The sequence below is a fragment of the Dasypus novemcinctus genome, chromosome 16, assembly GCF_030445035.2.
Source record: "Dasypus novemcinctus isolate mDasNov1 chromosome 16, mDasNov1.1.hap2, whole genome shotgun sequence".
NCBI classification, from domain to species: Eukaryota; Metazoa; Chordata; class Mammalia; order Cingulata; family Dasypodidae; genus Dasypus; species Dasypus novemcinctus.
In genome coordinates, this window is record NC_080688.1 from 89,692,981 (window position 1) to 89,712,635 (window position 19,655).

General features: G+C 37.9%; 1 protein-coding gene across 4 annotated transcripts in view; it reads right to left on the reverse strand.

Moving 5' to 3' along the window:
- The window catches only part of NETO1 (neuropilin and tolloid like 1), a 145,253-nt gene that overhangs the window by 16,072 nt on the left and 109,526 nt on the right, over window positions 1-19,655 (reverse strand). For 2 of the 4 annotated variants that reach the window (XM_071208586.1, XM_004450443.5), the window contains 3 exons: window positions 17,253-17,811; window positions 16,185-16,259; window positions 11,895-15,322 (listed from right to left, as the gene is read on the reverse strand). In XM_071208586.1, the coding sequence (XP_071064687.1) occupies window positions 16,199-16,259; window positions 17,253-17,811 (620 nt within the window). In that variant the 3' untranslated portion in view covers window positions 11,895-15,322; window positions 16,185-16,198. Of the gene's footprint in view, window positions 1-11,894; window positions 15,323-16,184; window positions 16,260-17,252; window positions 17,812-19,655 lie in introns of those variants that run through there. The other 2 variants (XM_071208585.1, XM_058277888.2) reach the window with 1 other exon arrangement.

Below are 19,655 nucleotides of genomic sequence, written 5' to 3' on the forward strand. Positions count from 1 at the left end.
CCCCACAGTCATACAAACTACTAATTACTAACTGTGGTAGATTATCTTACTGTATTTTTACAAACAGCATTACAATTTAGATACCATTCCCCTTGAAGACTTGATGAAACCAAGTATTAGATAAGTTAACTTTCTACAACTAGGAAGCTAAATCTTGTTTGGTGGAATTCCATAATTGTTCTTTTTTTTAAATCTTGGTTATTTTACTATTTATATTACTTTTTTAAAAAACACTTTTTTATTAAAATTAATAGAGCACATAGAACGTTACATTAAAAAAACATCCGTAATTGTTCTTAATTATGATGCAAAAATGGCTGTAGTGAATTTCAAATTCATTCATGAATTCATTGTCTCATATACTCCATATCATACTTTATAGTATCAACCATAAAGACACTAAACACCTTCCATGAACCACGTTGATACTGGGATCACAGCAGCAATAACACGGACATTGTTCTTGCCATCATGGACATTATAATCTCACCAAAAAGACCATCTTTGAATAAGTATTCAGGAGTGTGGAGTAGGCAGTGAAGGAGAAGAAGAGTGCTTATGGTAATGTATGACAAAGGAAGCCAGCTTAACCTGGGAATGAAGGCAGACTTCTCCAAGAAAACAAGGTGTAAATTTACACTGGAAGGACAAATGGGAATTAGCTAGCTAGTGGGGGCTGGTGTGCAGGAAGATCATATTCCATGCAGCTTGAACAGCCTTTGTAGTGTAGTAAGTTAAAAATAGTAAAGTAAGAGGATAAGCCTGCGTTTGTAGTGGGAAAGGACAGACTGACCCTAAACAAACTAGGGAGGCACAGAATAACAACAGATGAAACTGAGAGGTAGACTGGATTTAGGAATGGTTACTTGTTGCTGTGTAGTAAAAGACCCTAGTATTTTGCAGTTCAGAATACTAGGGGCAAGCGTTCTGTGGGCAGGAATTCAGGAAGGGCACAGAAGGTCAGCTTGTCTTTGTGCCACAGTATCCAGGGCCTCAGCTGGGTAGACTTGAAATCAACTACCAGACATGGCAATGGAAATGCTGGCAGTGACTTAATAGCCATGAGCAGGAACCATCTGTCAGCATTTACATTCACTTGTCTAGTAGTCGACTCTGGCTCCGGCTTCTTCACCTCCTGGCGGTTGTGGACATCTTACATCCACAGCTGAAGGTTTCAAGGGACCCAGGTGGAAGATTTATCCCTTTTCATGATCTAGTCTTGGAAGTCACAAGGCATCACTTCCACTGTAGACACACACCCACCCAGACTCAAGGGAGGGAATAAAGACCGCTACCCTTTGATAACAGAAGTTCCACAGTCACGTTGTTAGAAGAGGTAGGATGGAAGATATTGCCAGGACTAGCTTTGAAAAATGCTATTCACCCCTGGGAGTTTGGACTTTATCCTAAGTTTAAAGAGAAAATATTGAGCAGGGGTATGGGATGGTCAAACTTACAATACATATAGCTCAGGAAGAGTGCCTGTGGGATAAACAGTTTGAAGGCAGTTTGTTTGGTCCACATAGGAGATGACCAGGGGCTTTTCACTGGTCGGGGTGGTGTGGGCCGACACAGTGGGGAGTTAGATACTGAGGAGATTGACTCTATCCAGTACGTTGAGTGGTCCCTTGTATAGTGTGTAGAAGATATCCACAGTGAACTCCAGGGTCAGTCCATTTATAGACATTAGAACACTAGACAAGGAATAAATCTGAAGGGAAAGATGATGCATTTAGTTTTGAAGCTCTTGAACTTCAGGTCATGTGAGACATCACTTGGCCCAATGGATAGAGCATCCATCTACCACATGGGAGGTCCACGGTTCAAACCCCAGGCCTCCTTCACCCATGTGGAGCTGGCCCATGCGCAGTGCTGATGCGCACAAGGAGTGCCCTGCCACGCAGGGGTGTCCCCGCGTAGGGGAGCCCCACGCACAAGGAGTGTGCCCCATAAGGAGAGCCTCCCAGAGCGAAAGAAAGTGCAGCCTGCCCAGGAGTGGCACCGCACACAAGGAGAGCTGACACAACAAGATGACACAACAAAAAGAAACACAGATTCCCATGCCGCTGATAAGGACAGAAGCGATTGCAGAAGAACACACAGCGAATGGACACAGAGAGCAGACCACTGGCAGGGGTTTGGGGGGTAGAGGGAGAGAAATAAATAAATAAATAAATCTTTTTTTAAAAAAGCCTATTGTGTGGTGTTATATTTAGGTACCTGAAGTCCAGAAGAGTGTAAGAGTCTGAATATGTAAATACAAGAGTTATTGGCATATAAATCATTGTTTTTCTTAATTTTATGATGTAGTCTAGAAGTAGAAATACATTTTACAACACTATCCAGTAACAGAAACATAAGTTTTACTAGATAATACTCATCCTTGCTTGATTGATTATACTGCGATATTTTCTTTTGTATTTTATTTACACACATGCACTTATGCAGATTGCAAAAATTTAACTGAGAAGCACTGCCATAAATGATCACTGAAACTCACCTGTAGAGAGAAAGTAAAGAGGCCTTAACATATAATCTAAGAAATTGCAGTGCAGAAGCCAATGATTAAATAAACTAACAGAAGTTCAAAGAAGGAAGAAGGGCACATGTGATAGAAAGGAAAACAAGAGAACATCATATTTTGAAAGCCAAATATGTTAATTCCCACACATCCATTTGTATGGAATAGTGATACGAAGTTGTTTACATTTGATGTACCCAATCACTATTTACAATGCTATACTAATACTTTTAAAATGTAATATTGGGAAAAAAATGTAATATTGAAATAGTTGAGAATTTGGTAGTTTCAAAATTCATTAAGGAAATTTTATTGTGCAATTTTTCTGAATAGTTTAGAAGGTTGGCTTTCTATGGTTAAGTAAATACATTTTTTATCTACCTATCTATCTATCTATCTATCTATCTATCTATCTATCTATCTATCTATCTACCTACCTACCTATCTCTAATCCTTCTCTTATAGTCTTTAATCAAGCTTTCAAATAAGACACATAATGAATATGATTTGTGGAAAATGAACATCTACTTTATAGAAACTCGTGGAGTAATAAAATTCTTTCAAAATTGAAGAAAGTTTTGACCAACTATGTTTATAAATTAAATTAATTTAGTCATCAAATAATATTACCCAGACATTTTGATTAAATAACTACATAAATGTCAATCATCATAACATTTCACCAGTCCTTTCTTTTAGTAGAAATCATGGGTTTTTTATCAGCTTTGAAATCTGAAAATTATCACTTTCACAAACACCTTTACACTTTGATGAATTAAAAATGTCTCACTGACTTATCATTTTATTCAATTTCAGTGTCACCATGTTCTGTATTTCACAAATTATCAGCCAAAAGATGTCAAGTTCAATTAAAATAATTAAATTGTGAATATGAGTGTAATGAAAAAGGTATTTTATTTTCATTAGAATGAAGGAGATATAATTTATTTATAATGGAAATTACATTGTCTGAATTTCTATGAATTACCAATAGAACGGTACACCTATTTAGAAGATTACAGATTATAAATAGTATATGTAATAGTAAGAGAAATGTTGATAAAATATTACTTTGTATCTTTTAAGGCTGATGAATTATCTTACTCCTTTTTGAATACCATCTAAATAGGTGCACATATTGAGAGCTCTTTTTTCCGTTACCGGGAAGGGCACTGGATTTCAAGTGAAGTGGTCTTTGCAATGAGATAACATTTTCTTACAAAAATATATTGAGAAAGACAAGTTCATTTATTCTTCTATCATAGGGATTTGTTCAGGACAACATGAGCATCTTCACCAAAAACATCAAAAAAAAAGATCATATCTAGAAATATTTGAAAGCTTGAATTAAGATATAATTTTGCTTTTACTTTGAGTCCTTGCAAGTAGCTCCAAGCCTGTCATTAGTAAGTAAGGGTGGATAACCAAGAGGTATATTGATTTGCCAGTGACCAGTTTGCTGAAAATTCTGGCTAAGGAACTAGGGTCCACATTCAAGTAATCCACAGATACTATTTTACCTTTATTCATCTCTTTTGAGAAATACATAGGTGCTTTTTTTCTCTTACATTTAGTAAGAAAACAAATTGAATATCCCATCAATATTGATAGCTTTTTGAACAAATTTCCATGTAAATAATTACTAATATTGATTTTAAGTTTTATTTTGAACAAGCAAAAAAAAATATAACATTGGTTATGAAAAATATTTTTGCTGACTACTACAAAATTGATGAATCCTGTCTTTGAATGAAGAGGCCAGACACAATTAACGTTTTGATTTTTAGACAGTTAAAAATGCCTGCCACAGGAAGAAACCATAGGAAGAAAGGAAGTCTTCAATGAACAAAACGATGAAAGAAAGATGCTTATATTTTAGTTTCTCCCAATTTCCCTGTCATCCAACTCTGCTTGGGGACAAGAGATCTAATAAAACTGGAACTGGTATAATGTTTTATACATGAGAAGCCGCTTTAGGCAGAGGGAAGGTGAGCGTCTCCGGGGCAGGGTGCAAGTCTTATTTCTCTTTTCATCCACATGCACATCGGAACGACGCCTGAACAGGCACCAGGGAATACTGTCCTATGGTGACAACACGGTGGATGAGCAGCGCTGACGAAAATACCCCGGCACACTCTTTGGAGAAGAGGGTACCCTCCACCTGCCACTCTCACGGTAGCTAAGAATTAGCCAGGCAGGGGTTATTACATACAGTCAGGGCGATGAGAACATCATCTGACTTTCTTGATACAAAAGAAGTGACAAAAGCATGGAACTTGAAACCAAAAACAGGCAAATGCTATTTTCAAGGATCCAGAAAATGAGTGAAAATGGAAAGGGAGGTAGGAAGGGAAGGAGGGAAAACAGAGAGGGGGGGAGAGTTTGAAGGAGATTCATATTTTTTTTATCTTTAATTTGAATTTGTCCAGATGGTGACAAAGTCCCTTACGGATGGTTTAGTAGAATGCACAATCCAACTGAAAATGCAGATAAGCAATAACCATTATTTTATTCTTTACAAAATTAACAAGTCTTGAATCCACAATTTATATATCTAATGGTTAATTTTTATTCTACTTCAACTAGTCAAGAATTCTTATCCTTGCTTATTCAGTCTCTAGTAACCCATGATTCTGTCTTGTTCTTCCTTAAAGTCCACGTGCATACTCCTTTTGGTACAACATTCCCTTTTTATTATTTTATTAAAATGAATTAAGAACTATTTTCATGGTCCCAAGGTATGTCTTGCCTATAAAGGCTTGTATTTTACAGCATAGAATCAAAGATGACTTTTTTTTCCCAAAGATTACTTTGATTTTAATTGATAAATTGGGAAAAACGTGGACTTCCCCCCCCCCCTTGAATATCTCTGTGGTTTTCAGTAGTATTTAAAATGAAAAATAGATTCACATAGTGGTAGAATACCGAACGAAAGGATTCTAGGTTAAATATTTTTAGGCATCGTTTCCTAAAATATTATTTATTTTAGGATAGTAGAAGTTAATTGAAGCCAGATTATATGCATTTATAATGCATCTAAATGGATTGTCATTCATTTTGAATGAAAATACAGAAGGTAGGTTTGAACATGGTTAATTTTCCTGGGATACTAGTGTTTGCTTATCACCAATCAGAATTAGGTAGATTAGTGATAAAGAGCTGCTTAGTAGGGTTCTCAAATGCTTTCATGTTATAATGACAATTTTCTCAGTCTATGGTTTGAATAACTTACTAAACAAGAAAATATCTGTCTACACTATAAAGAGCAATAGTAATTTTATCACTATATTAATTTGAAATTTGGGGATAGGATTTTAGCTGAAGGAACAGTTCAAACTGCAGATAGGTTAAATGAAATGTAACTATATGATTATTAAATGCATAGATAACAATACTGATAAGAAGAGAGACAACTGTAAGTGGTAAAAGCATCTTTTAAAGTAGTTCAATGAAGAGATAAAATCATAAATGGAACATCCTTTGTTCATGAATTAATACTATAGATTAGATTTTGGTGAATATCATACTATATTTTCCATTGTTAAAATGTTTAAGGGTCTCTGTTCCATGCCCTCAATCATAGAAAGAAAATGCAAAACTGAGCTTAGCTAATTTACATTTTTGGCATTCTTCCAAAAGCAGAATTTAATTAATTTAATTATGCCTTATTACCAATAATTTAATAAAAAACTTAATTATGCCTTAATACCGATAATAATGATTTAATATTAGTAATGACTTAATTTTCCCTAACTTTCATGAACAGCAAAACCACATTTAGTTTGAGAGCTAAAAATGTTTTTGTCAAAAGTCAGAAAAAAATAACAAAAATGAAAAAAACTAGGAAAACATTTTAGATGGTCCTATTTTAGGAAATGTGTATTTTGTGCTTCTTAATACAATTTAATAAGAGAGTAACTCCAAGTTTTTATGAAAGTGTTCCTTATCCTATAGCTTTCTTTCCTAGTTAATGTTTATTGATTTAATTCTTTAGTTTTTGAATGCAGTTATTTAAAAATGGGTCCGTAAAGAAAGCTGAGAATATATTTTTGGTGGAGTTTCATTTTTTATTCACTTACGGAAGATGGAATCCAAAATATTCCAAATATTATTACCAACTGAAATCACAGTAGATAAAAAAGCAAATAAAACAAATTATTCTAGGCCATGTTAAAATTTCTTAAGATAACTCTAAATCTAAATTTTGGCTAATTAATCTGCAGAAAATATCATTTTTTACTGACTATGGTTACTTACATAAACAAAAATAGACATATTTTATGTTGAGTAAGATTGTGGACAAACAGAGAGTTAATCATTGGTGTCTGGAGTATAGCAGCTCAGGTTTCTATCCCTAACTTCAACATATATGGAAGTATCAGGCTGCTCTGTAGTAACAAACAGTATTTTACAAATAGACATTATGGCCTGGATACATTGAACTAGATTTTGAATAATAAATTATTCCTGTTTTCGCCTTGTTGTTGCATTCTTTTGCAATGAGCAAAGCTACGAATGAACCTACTACCACAAGTGAGATAGCATGTGATAGGAAAATAAAAATAATTCCATTTAGACACAGTGTAAATTCATCTTCAAAATAGTGCCCCTGGTAAATATAAGCCAGTTTTCACAACAGTGCTTCCATGTCATATAAAGGAATTTATTTATTCCCATGTGTGTTTTATGAACTCACTTCTCATCTAAGAGAGACCTACTGACCACCAGTTATATGTAAGGCACCTAACGGCGGTTTTGGGGGCAGACGAATCGGCGGATTCTGATTAGCGAGCGATTCTCCATTACACGTTACTAAGACCGCGCCTTCCAGCAGCAGGGGCCTCGTGGATATATGGCAGCCGATTAAAGCCAATCGTCAGCGTTAGGCCCTTGTTCTCCCTCCTTTGCCCCCACCCCAAACCCAAGGAGTACATCCCTTCCCTTTGAGCCTGTCTTCTGATTCCTTCAGGAACCGGTGGTAGCTGATGACAGTGTCTTTGACATGTCAGCTGTTTCCCTGGGTCATGTAAATCCACTGGAATCTGCTACATGAACGCACGATTTTTGTCAGGAAAGCTTGGTTCACAGCTATAGAGAAGAGCCTGATATAGAGGCATTTCCCGTTCTGGCATACAAATGGAAAAACGGTATCTGTCACGTTCGTGTCACCTAACTCACGCTGTTTGTTATGCACATCATCTCCAATTCCCAAGTAACTCACTTTGTTGGGTACAGCTTTTCCGTTGTACAGGTAAAGAGAGTGAAGCTCAGAGAATTCAAATATTAGTAGCATGCCGAGGGGCATGTATGTGGTAAGAAGTGAAACTAGGATGTGAACTCATGCCTGTCCCATTGAAAAGCTATGCTCACTGCCTTAGGCCGCATTTTTATATGAAGATTATGGCTACAAGACTGCACTTAGGGAAGTGGACATGGCTCTAGTGATAAGGCCTCGGCCTACCAAATGGGAGGACCCGGGTTCAATCCCTCGGGCCTCCTGGTGAAAAAGAGGAAGAGAAAGCGGGCCTGCGCAGCGAGCCAGTGCCCGCGTGGTGAGCCAGTGCCCGTGTGGCGAGCTCACTGCACACATGGTGAGCCAAGTGCCCGCATGATGAGCTGAGCGCCCGTGCAAGTGCCCGCGTAGCGAGCTGAGTGCCTGCGTGAATGCCCGTGAGGTGAGCCAGGGCCACACGAGTGCCCGCATGATGAGCTGAGCGCCCGTGCAAGTGCCCGCGTAGCGAGCTGAGTGCCTGCGTGAATGCCCGTGAGGTGAGCCAGGGCCACACGAGTGCCAGCGTGATGAGCTGAGGCCTGCGTGGTGAGCCAGTGGCGAGCCAAGGGCCTGTGAGGCGAGCCCAGTGCAGCAAGCCAAGTGCCTGTGCAAATGAGTCACGCAGCAAGACAATGACGCAACAAAAGAGAGACGAAGGGGACAGTCAAGGTGAAGTGCAGCAGAGACCAGGAACTGAGGTGGTGCAAGTGACAGGGAACCTCTCTCCACTTCAGAGGTCCCTAGGATCAAATCCTGGTGAATCCTAGAGGAGAAAGACAAGAAAAAAAGACAAAAAAAGAGAAACAGATACAGAAGATCACACAGCGAATGGACACAGACAGCAAAAACAGCAGGGTAGGGAAGGAGGAGGGGAAGGAGAAAAAAAAAGGACTTCACTTCTCCTTCCACTAGCTATTTGCCTGTTTAGCCACTAGGATGCAAGCATGTGAAATCAGAGCAAATGATTGTTTGGGATTGAAAAAACAGGATTTTCTTTCAGTTGCTATTTCTGTGCATATTTGCCTAGCAGAGTTTTTAGGGTCACACACGAGCTGACATCCAGCATTGTTCAATAAGGTGATGCAATTAAATGGGTCCTGGAGAAAATGGCATTCAGATGAAACAAAAATCTGCAGGTCCGAGAAGTCACACGTTACTGTGTTTGCAAAAGAGCAGGCTGGAAGTTATTCTTCCCTGATGATCTTTATAGATGATATGTTTGCCCTCTGGTGATTATATGATGAAGTGTACCTGACTTAGGAAAGAATGATTTTATTTTCATAACCTTGTATAGGTAATTTAAAAATCTTCCAAACCGTTGTCATTTGAGTCTCACACTGTGTAAGGTGGAGAGAAGTTACTAAAACACATATTTTTATAGATGCAGAAACACACATCTATGGGGATAGTGCAGGTAATTCTCATCTTCTTTCAGAGAAACATCCTAAGTAGACACCACAGCAGATGTGCTGCCCACTTCTCCAGACTGCAGGTTGACTCCAGTATTAGTGAGCTGGGTTCAAACCTGGATTTATCACTTCCTATTGTGCAAACTTAGAAAAGTTGCTGAAACTCTCTTAGATTTTCTCATCTGTAAAATGGAATAACCACCACTAAAGTTATAATTATTTTTATTACCGTTATTATTCATACAATTGCCAAGGTGACCAAGGAAATGCTTACATGTAAAACACTAAGAATGGTCTTTGGGACATGGCACTCAGTCATGCTTCCTAGTTAGCCAGCCATAACCCTGAGTCAATGAAACAAGGTTGGAAATAAAGAGAAGAGCAACAGGGATATTTCTGAACACCTAACAATCCATCAGTTACTTTTAAAATTTCCTATGCCTGTACTGTTTTGATCTCCACTATCTTATACAAGTCCCGTTCCATTTTAGTATGCACACTGCTGTCAGATAATTCAACTTAAAGAGCAGCTCTTAAGCCATACTTTGCCAAGAAACACTAAAATATGCTCCTTTAAATAAAATGTAAACGCCTATGGGTGGCATTCAACGTGCTCGGAAATCAGCATTGAGCTCCAACCAACTCATCCAACTCTACTATTACTCCTCTCTGCACTTGTGCCCCAGCCAACTCGCAAATGGCCTTTCAAGACTACCTGCCGCTCCAATTTCTCTACATGGGAATTTCAGCCCCACCTCTATAGGGCAATGGACTCCATCCATCAAGACTTGCCCTTCAAAGGTCAACTATTCATAAAGCCTCCTTTGATCCCTTTAAGATATCTTTATCTCCAGCTTTATACTGACTTCCCGATTATAAAGCACATATTTCCATCATTCATAGAAGATTATTAAGGGAGTATTCAAGGCTGTGTAACTAGAGAGTGAACCTAGCAAATAATGCTGGGCTTCATTTTCCTTCTCTGGCTCCCCCAAGAAAGCGTTCCTTCTACAAGGCTTTATGATGATATTCCCATTGGATTCCTTCTTTTTCTTCATCCCCCAAGGTCTTAGGAAAAAGCCTGACATACCAAAGGCTGGCTAGGTCAATGTTGACCTTAACTCATGAGAAAATGGATAGAGAGTATGCATTTTATAATGTGATGGGAAGGGATCATTTTACTTTAAATGTTTTATATATTATTTTTTTCTGGTCACTTTTAAATTTTGTGCCTGTATCTGTGCCTGCAAAGAGGAGGATACATGGAGCAAATTTTCAAAGAAGCAACCACTATACAATGGCATGACTTGGAGGTTGGAGAGGTGGTAGAAATTGGGACAAACAAGCATATGTTGACTGCATATCATCATGGATGTAAAGGCATAGTGTAACTATACCATCACATCTGTGCAGGAATAGGGACCCAATGGGAACCAATTCTAGTAAAAAGCAGACGTCTGAGAGCAGTTGAGTTTACTGTTCTTACCTCTGAGAAATTAAAGGCACATTACCAGGGCACTAGCTTCTTTAAAAACATGCAAGAAAGTACAGAACCAGAGGCTACAAGCAATAAAATTGAGATGATATAAGCATCTGCTGTCAGTCACCTCTATTTGTTATTTTTATTAACCCTGTTTGATCTACTCAAATGGTATAATTCACTTAAAGAAATTTTAGTACAGTTTGAAAAGTTAATTAATTAAAAATAATTAGGATAATTCTAAATTAATATAAGGCCCTGAAATTATGGAACAAGATTATTTATAGACCACATCTCTATTTTAATTATATATTTTTACTTCGCTAGATTATTCAGCCTCTCAAAGGGGTATGGAAAATAGCAATTAAATGTATGAGATTAAGAATTATTTCAAGCCCTGTTTATTTGATCATTTTTTGACATAACAAGTATTTATTGGCTCGATCCTTCTGTCATCATTGTAATAGGTAGAAATGATCAAATAAGGAAATGATATCCAGATAAACATGACACTAATCACTTTGTGACATTAGATAAAACTTAAACTTGCTTTTCCAATCATATCCATATAGAAGACAGAGAACTGAGAAGATTTTATGTATTTAACCTCTGTGCGGAGTTGGAATCCAACAGGACTCATTTTCATCATCAAAAATATATAAACTTCATACATAATATGATAAAAGCTATTATTTATTTCATCTATAAAACATCAGTTGGTTATTTGGAATTATTTAATAAAAGTAACAGGAAATCAAAATCCTATTTTGGCAATTTATTATGAATTTTGAGGTCAAGGAAAACCCGTGCATAAATTTTTTTTTAAATGTATAAATACTGAGGAAAACACAAATTCCCAAGGGAAAAATTTAGAAAAAGTTGATGCAATATCTTAAGGGAATATTGAAGTCATGCCAACAAGCTAACTTTATTAAACACATAATCACAGTTTACGTAGTCAGATGTCTGAAATATTTTTAATAGGAAAAATGTCATGTGAAACAGAAAAGCCAGCATCTCCACAATGTCTCTTTTAAATGTGCCTCTAAATTTTCCCTTAAAAGCCCATAGACAGTAAAGTCCAATTACATTTATAGATAGTTCTTAATTATCTAATCAAATGGAAATTTATTATGGAAAACCAAACATCATGTGTCGGAGTCTTGTTCGGCGACCCGAGGTATCGGGAATGAAAGACAAAGAAAGATTGGGTTCAGGGGATCTGAGAGCATTGATTTCTCAAGCTCATCAGACAAGTTTATTGAGTTTGGGGGCTAGTATATATACCCCTAACCTACGTGATATTCAGCACAAAATCAAGTTACCTATTACCCTTACCTCATGCTATATTAACTAATGATTGATGAACACCCAACAAACTTTACTGGAACTATTATTGTAAGAATCAGTAACTATACTCATAAATCCTGTTGCCCAGATTGTTCTGTTCTATATGTATTGTTCTGCCTGCAGGTGTGCTGACCCAGCCAAGATTGCGCTCCGCACCGATAATCATAAGGGACAGCTTGACTCAGTAGTCAAGGAAGTAACTTGCTTCCATGGAAACAACATGCCTTTGTTTCCCACAATCACGTAGGTCTATTTTGCAATATGATGCATAAAATGGTATGGGTATGAAATCAGGTATGAAATAATTTGATTTCCAAATCAGCCCACCCATCTCAAATTAGGCTGCTAGGATCCTCTTGGAGAGATGGAAGCAACTTAATTCAGGGCTTAAAAGACATTGCACATATGTATGATATGCCTTCAAGATTTTGAAAAGTGAATTCAAACATGGATAAATAAACTGAAAATAGCTTTTATCAAATTAACATACTGAATTAATTTTTATTATTCAAAGGCAACTCACTGAATTTACACAGCGCTTTCATTAATAATATTTGAATCCACTTTCTCAAATCAATGGAATTATATCAAATAAATTGATTTAAATGTCTTGAAACCACTCATTCTTTACCGCATGTGTCTCCCCACTTGGCCATTTAGATGGAGGCCAAAGTTTGCTACTCAGTTGATAGGGACTGATGTAGCCAGTAAATGTGGGTTTTCACTATATCGTTAGAATTAAATAGCCACCTTCATGGTTCCCCCAGGCCCAAGTCCCCTGGATGCCCTCACGACCGAGATCCTTCATTTAGAGTTATTGCTGGGAACGAGACAGGAGTCCCAGAATCTGGCTCCCAAACTGTCACTGTCTTCCTTCTTGATTAGTCAGCGCCTCGCGCCACGTTAATAGTTCCAGTGTTAACTACCAATGAGGCCTAGCACCCATCTGAAATACCTTCAGGGCTGCGTGTAGTGAATACATTGTAAGACACCCAAGTTTATTATTATATGTAGTCCTGTTTGATGTCAGGGGAAAAAAAGAAAGAAAGGAAGAGTTTTCATCAATGGATTTTGGTAGAAATACCTCCTAAATGGAGATCTGGCAGCTCAGAAGCATCCTGAATATTTAGGAAGATTTGGAGGGGAGGAAATCCTGGGGACAGCTACAACGGAAGTGAATTTTAAATGGTAAATGGAACTTGATTTTCCTGTCTTTTTTGTTGTTATAAATAAAAATTCTTGACATGTAGATTTATTTTCTGAGATTACTCATTCAAAGTACAAAAGGTCCAAATGCAGATTTCTAGAGGGAGAAAATGGTATCAAATATGGCTAATTATTTCATAAAATAATCTCTGGCTATGTACATTTCAAAATAGAGGGCATGAACGTAAGTATAGCTATAAACTAGTCAAGCCAAACAAAAAGGGTACATTTTAACATAAGCAACATGTATAAAAATAGGTTGCAGAACATTGAAAAAATAATTTTATCATGTTCAAATGATAAGTGCAGAAATAAAGCCATTTTTTCCTATGGAACAATTTTATCAAATACGTGGAAGTGATTATTTCTGCAGATTGACTTATGTTTTTAATAGACTACTCTAAATTCGTAAGGTAATTCTTTAATTTTTCAATGAGAAGTTTCATTTTCTTTCACATTAATTTGTTTAGGAGCACCTATGAAATTGATCTTCAAACTTAGCAACACCTATGAAATTGATCATCAAACAGGGATCTATGCTAGCAATTGATCTAATTGGTTTGTGAACAAGCCTGCCTGAGTTAGAAAGTTTGAATTGTGGTAGATTATACTGCTTTATTATTTGAAGGGAAGACTTCTATTAACCTTTAGAATTCAGAAGTTTTGAAAATGTTGGTAAGCATATTCACAGAAGTTCTGTTTTGTAAAATTTCTTCTATGTAAATGTATATTCAATATTTTAAAAATTAACCACTCATATAATCAAACTTCAGAGATTGAGTATGCAATTCAAAAGCAATTAAGGATTTTACTGTTTATATGAAACAATCATAGCTAGCAAGCTTTGGGATGTAACATGTGCACTTCAGTATAACAATAATCAGAATTGTGTGATTTGGGTCATCAAAGGGCCTGTGACTTAATTTAAAGCACTTTAAAAAGGCTTCTTATTTCAAAAGGAGAACATATTCCATAAAATTTTAGAAGTCAAATATTTAAGGAAGTACACTTCAGTACTTCAGGACGTCCTGTTGCCTAACAGCTGGAAAGAGTTTATATAAAGTGTGTATTTATGCAAGTCAGTGTTTTATCTCTCTAATAGAAGAAAACATTTCTCTTAACTCAAGTTAGGAAATTATCATACATTTTTATATATCTTCATATAAAAAGTTACAAGTAGCAAGCACACGTCACAAAGAAATGGAAGAGTAACAGCAGTATTTGAGAATGCATGCTTTTTACAATGTTTCTAATAAAAAGGATATTTCTCCAACTAAAATATCCAAGACTGACATGCAGGGTATTTTCTCAAATTGTCAATTCAGTCATATTGCTAAGTGCTTAAAAAAATTCTATTGTTGGGTACGAATGGTAAAATTCCTGATTTCAAAAACTATTTCTGAGACTCAGTATCTTCCTTTGATATAAAACAAAAGGGAAATTGGAGGAAATGTAGGAAAGACCGAAAGAAACATAACATAAAAAAGAGAAAGAGAATTTTCTTATTGCAATCTAGTAATTTTACTCGTTACTTTCCACTGCATTTACTCATAATATGACAACAGATGTTTATAGTCCATGAAACCTCTAGCTGGTGCATCCATCGTCCATAGTTCAACTTTTTCACTGTGGCATGTTCAAAATCACCCAGGAGCTCACTAGTCTCAAGCAGTCTATATAATGAAAACAATGCACATGTAACACAAAGTTCACCTAAATCGTTTTTTCACATATCACACATGTACAATATATAACAAAGACATAAAACAACATAGAAACAAAAGTGAGATTGACAGTAAAAAGAAAGGTGGGATCATCTTAATCAGGAACTAATTTCTTCTTCAAGTTTCCAGTAAATCTCAAAATGTATTTAAAGACTAAGGAGCACTTGGTGGCCAGCAACCAAATTACGAAATGAACATATCATTGTGCAGCGGGGATGTCTTGCCGAAGGAATGACAAATGTCTGTAATTCTTAAGTTTGGATAAAGGCAGTGGAATGAATTTAGAAATATGTCCACTTTTCTCAACTCACTATAGAATTTTCTTTTCACAGTCCCCATGTTTGTATAAATAGTTCTTCTCTGAAAATAAAACACAGTTAAAACATTTTTTTCCCAGTGAAAAATGCATACAAATACATCAATTTATCAAGGTAATGTAGAGCATGGAAATGCATTCACCTAATTCAAGAACAATTTGATAGGCTTGAAGGGTTTTGAAGAGATTAGCCGTCAAGCAAATTTAATTGGAGACAAATTATCTGCTATACACATTAACTAAAGCCATTATGATATCCAATGACAAAATAGATGTACACATAGACAACTGGCATTTATGAAACATTTCACAATATCAAGCATTCAAATTTTATATCATAAAATTTGACATAACATGCTCTATTTAATTTTGATGAGATAAGCTGCACGTTCATGCAAAATGTAAGTGCACCAATTGTATGATTGCTACCAAATCCTTAGTGTTTGAGTTTGGGGTAGAATATTGTGAAATTAAATGAATGAAGTAATTATCAGTTTTATATATTAACTTCAATTATACTGAAACTGAATATTCAAAGTAGTGATTCTTAAAATCCTGGATTTCTTCTTGGTATTTCTTTGAAGAGCTCATTCATTTTAGTATGTTTATTTTTGAAATTGTAAAATTAGCATATAATTCAATGGTCCTTTTTAATAATCTATAGTACACTGCTTGATGACAAGAATATTAAAATTCATTTCAAAGATGCATAACCCAAGAATCACCCTTCTATTAGTGCTGAATCCATTATATGTCTAATTATGAAATATCACAAAACATACATCTCAAGAAGTAATGAATAAATAGCACATTCCCTAAAAACTACCAGACAATTGCAAAACAAAACAAAACAAAACAAAACAGAATACAACAAAGTGGGAGGAGGAACCGAGGGTGTTTGCTTACCTTGAATTTTCTTTTTAGACCCTAGTTGTGTTGTATTCAGATTCATGTTTGCTTAGAGACCCAATGAGGCAGAACCTGGAATGTTATGGCTATTTCATTCAACAAAGTAGTGTTTGCACAAAAATAAAAATATGCACACAAATATTTACTTAAAAGCATTCCTAAGAATACATAAAACTGTGGAAATAGATTTTTCCATCAGCATGCAAAAATAATTAAACCAACTAAAATATTTTTGGTTTTGAGAATGCATTGAGGAAGTCTGTGAATTCGTAAGACAAATTAAATGCTAGCAAACATGCAAAACAAAACATAAGTAGACTTGATCTTTGGACTTTAAAATACCTTTTTTCTAGATTTAAATGTTCCTTCCTCAAAACTTTTACTCATTTTAGGAGTAATGATACAACACAAATAATATTGTCTTACTCTCCAAAGGAAAATAAACCAAATTTATCTAGTAGAGCTTGCACATTTAACTACAAATGCTTAGTACCTTAGCATGCCATGCTATCCTACGTCATTAGTGATATAAGTATTAAGTGATAGGTGGGAGAAATATATTTTCATTTTAATACCAAAAATATAATCCATTTTATTGCAAAATACATTATTTTTACATTAAAACTATTCGACAAGATGAGTTAACCATCTTGGTAAGGCAATGGTTTCCAGATATTTCACATCTTAAAACAGTGGATGGGGGCAGCATTCCTGATCTCCACTTAACGATGCAGAAGCAAAAGAGCAATATAAAGTAGTGATGTAAGTTAAAACTCCTATTTTGTGCAGAAGCAGACTTTGCCCATGTATAGAAATAAAGGAAATGGCTCTGGTCTGTGTGTGCATGTGCGCCCACACACGTAGACACAGCAGGGACATATACGGAATTTAGCAAGGGCGTGGATGGCACTGAGAGGGAGAGGGCAGGGGGAAAATGGTGACTCTGGGGTCTCCATCACGACTAAAAGGAGAAACTAAAATAGGAAGACCACACGGAACTCCAGAGCCTGGAGGTATGCCAGTCCTCAGGATATAGTTGTCATCAAAAAATCTAGGGATACTGACCGCTGGACGGCTTTCTCGTGTCGCGACAGCCTGTGACTCGTGGTGGGCACCTCCTCGATGTCGTCGATGTCGCAGGCATCGGCGGCGTCCTGCGAGTAGTTGTGTTTCATGACGAGGATGTTCCTTCTGCTGGGGGGCGGGAGGAGCGGCTTGCCGGGCTGGGGGGGCATGTCCGCCAGGACGGCCGCCTCCCGTGTGCTGAGGTTGCTGCGGCTGCCCTTGGCGCTGGACAGCTGCGACCCGCAGTGGTGGTCGTGCACGCACTTGGAGGAGGACCTCCGCAGCTGGTGGTAGTGTTCGAAGTCCTCGGCCACATCTGCAAAGTCAGCCGGAGCCCCCGTGCCTCTGAGGGTGCACAGCTCATAGAGAGGAGGCTCGAACACCTCCTGGAAGGCTGTCTGGTCGAAGTCGGATTTCCTCTGGACGTATTTCTTTCGGGGCTGCTTGATCTGCACGATGACAGAGATGATGATGAGGATGATGACGATGCAGGACGTCACGCCGATGACGGTGCCACTGGTGTTGGTCAGCTGGTCCAGCAGGTGCGTCTTCCTCTTCTCTGCGCGGGGCACGGAGAGGACAGACAGAGCGAAACAAGAGACAGACCACGGCTCATCAATACAGAGTGTGCATCCAGAGCTTCAAAAACGAATAGGCCAAGCACAGGAGTTGTGTAGGCTACGTAAAGGGGTGTGAACACATACCAAAACTAAAATTGCACAGGCCTCCCACGGTCCGGCAACCCTCCTTGGGCGTGTGCGTGCGTGTGTGCTGGTTTGGGGAAGGTCTTATAAGACCTTTAGCATGACATTTGGGAATGGACTTGTAATTTTAGAAACAGTACATTTTTATGCTTTTTTTTTACAAATGCTCCATTTAAAAATAGTACAATTTGGGGAGCGTAGGTGGCTCAAGCATTTGGGCACCCACCTCCCACATGGGAGATTCTGGGGTTCTGTTCCCAGTGACTCCTAAAGAAGAATGAGCAGACAACAAATGGATACAATGAGCTGATGCAATGAGCAGACACAATGAGTAGAGACAACGAGCAGAGGAGGAAGCCATTTTAGGGGTGGGGGAATTAAGAAAAACAATAGTACAATTTTAAAACCAGTGCATTCTTTTCTTTATATGGATAAGAGAAAACTTCCCGACCATGAATCTCCCCAGATTGTTCTGCTCCTATTCCTGCCATGGAAAACAGGTAGAAGCAACAACAATCTTCCGAAAGCTAAAGGTAATTAAACTCCTAGGGAGACACCTACTGGAAGGTGATGCCAGGGCCTCTGTGGACTCTTTCCCCAGTAAAACAACCATAACTGGTGGAAAGTATTTTGCCAAAGGCAACCGTTAAAAGTCTTTAGAAATGGTCCTAACGCTATACTGCATCATTGCACTTTGCCAAGGGAGAAACATTTATTCAAGAACATCTGTGGACTTTCTTTAAGCATGTGGGGTTCTGTGGCAACTGAATGGGGGCACGCTCCCTCCCCACCCCCAGTTCAGCCTGATGGGAACTCCGCAGGGAGGGAGGGCGCAGCAAGAACTCGGGTGGAGCTCAGGCATCTCCCCAGGAGACACAGGCCACCAGCATCTCTTCTCTCCCCAGCCTACCCTCCTCCTCCTCAGCACTCATCCCCAACACAGATGCTTTCTACCGGGCTCGAGAGACTGAGCACAGCAGAACAGGGCTCTACCTCACCCCAGCTGGCAGAGGGCAGAACCACCTGGAGAAGCCAGCAGAGACCAGCAGAGGGCGCCACCCTCAGGCAGCTCCTGCTCACAAAGCTGGTGTCACTCTAGAACGGTGGGACACTGTCCCTGCTCCCAGGCCGGAGCAGTGGCACCAGGAAGGGACGTGAGTATTCACAGAGGCATTATTCACAACAGCCCCCAAGTGCAAACAACCCAAATTTCCCTTGAATGAGGAAGCATAAACGAAATGTGATCTACCCATCCAATGCTATTATTATTCATAGACAAAAAGGAAGGAAGTACTGACACGTGCTACATCATGGATGATCCTCGCAAATATTGTCTTAAGTCAAAGAAACCGGTCACAGAAAACATGCTCTATGATGGCATTTACATGAAAGGTCCAGAACAGGCAATTCTCTAGAGACAGAAAGTTGTTCACTGGTTGCCTATGTCTGCGTGGGGGTGGGGCCAGGTGGGGGAGGAAAACGGGGAGTCTCTGCTAAGGGCATGAGGTTTCCTCGGGGGTGATGAAAATGTTCTAAAAATTATTTTGGTGATGAGTGTACAATCTTGAATATACAAAATGTAATAGGATTCATAGTTTAAATGTGTGATTTATATATATGAAATATCAATAAACCTCTTGTATAAAAATGATAAATAAGTTAATGATTTATGAGTCACTCTTACTCTTATGCTTAGCAC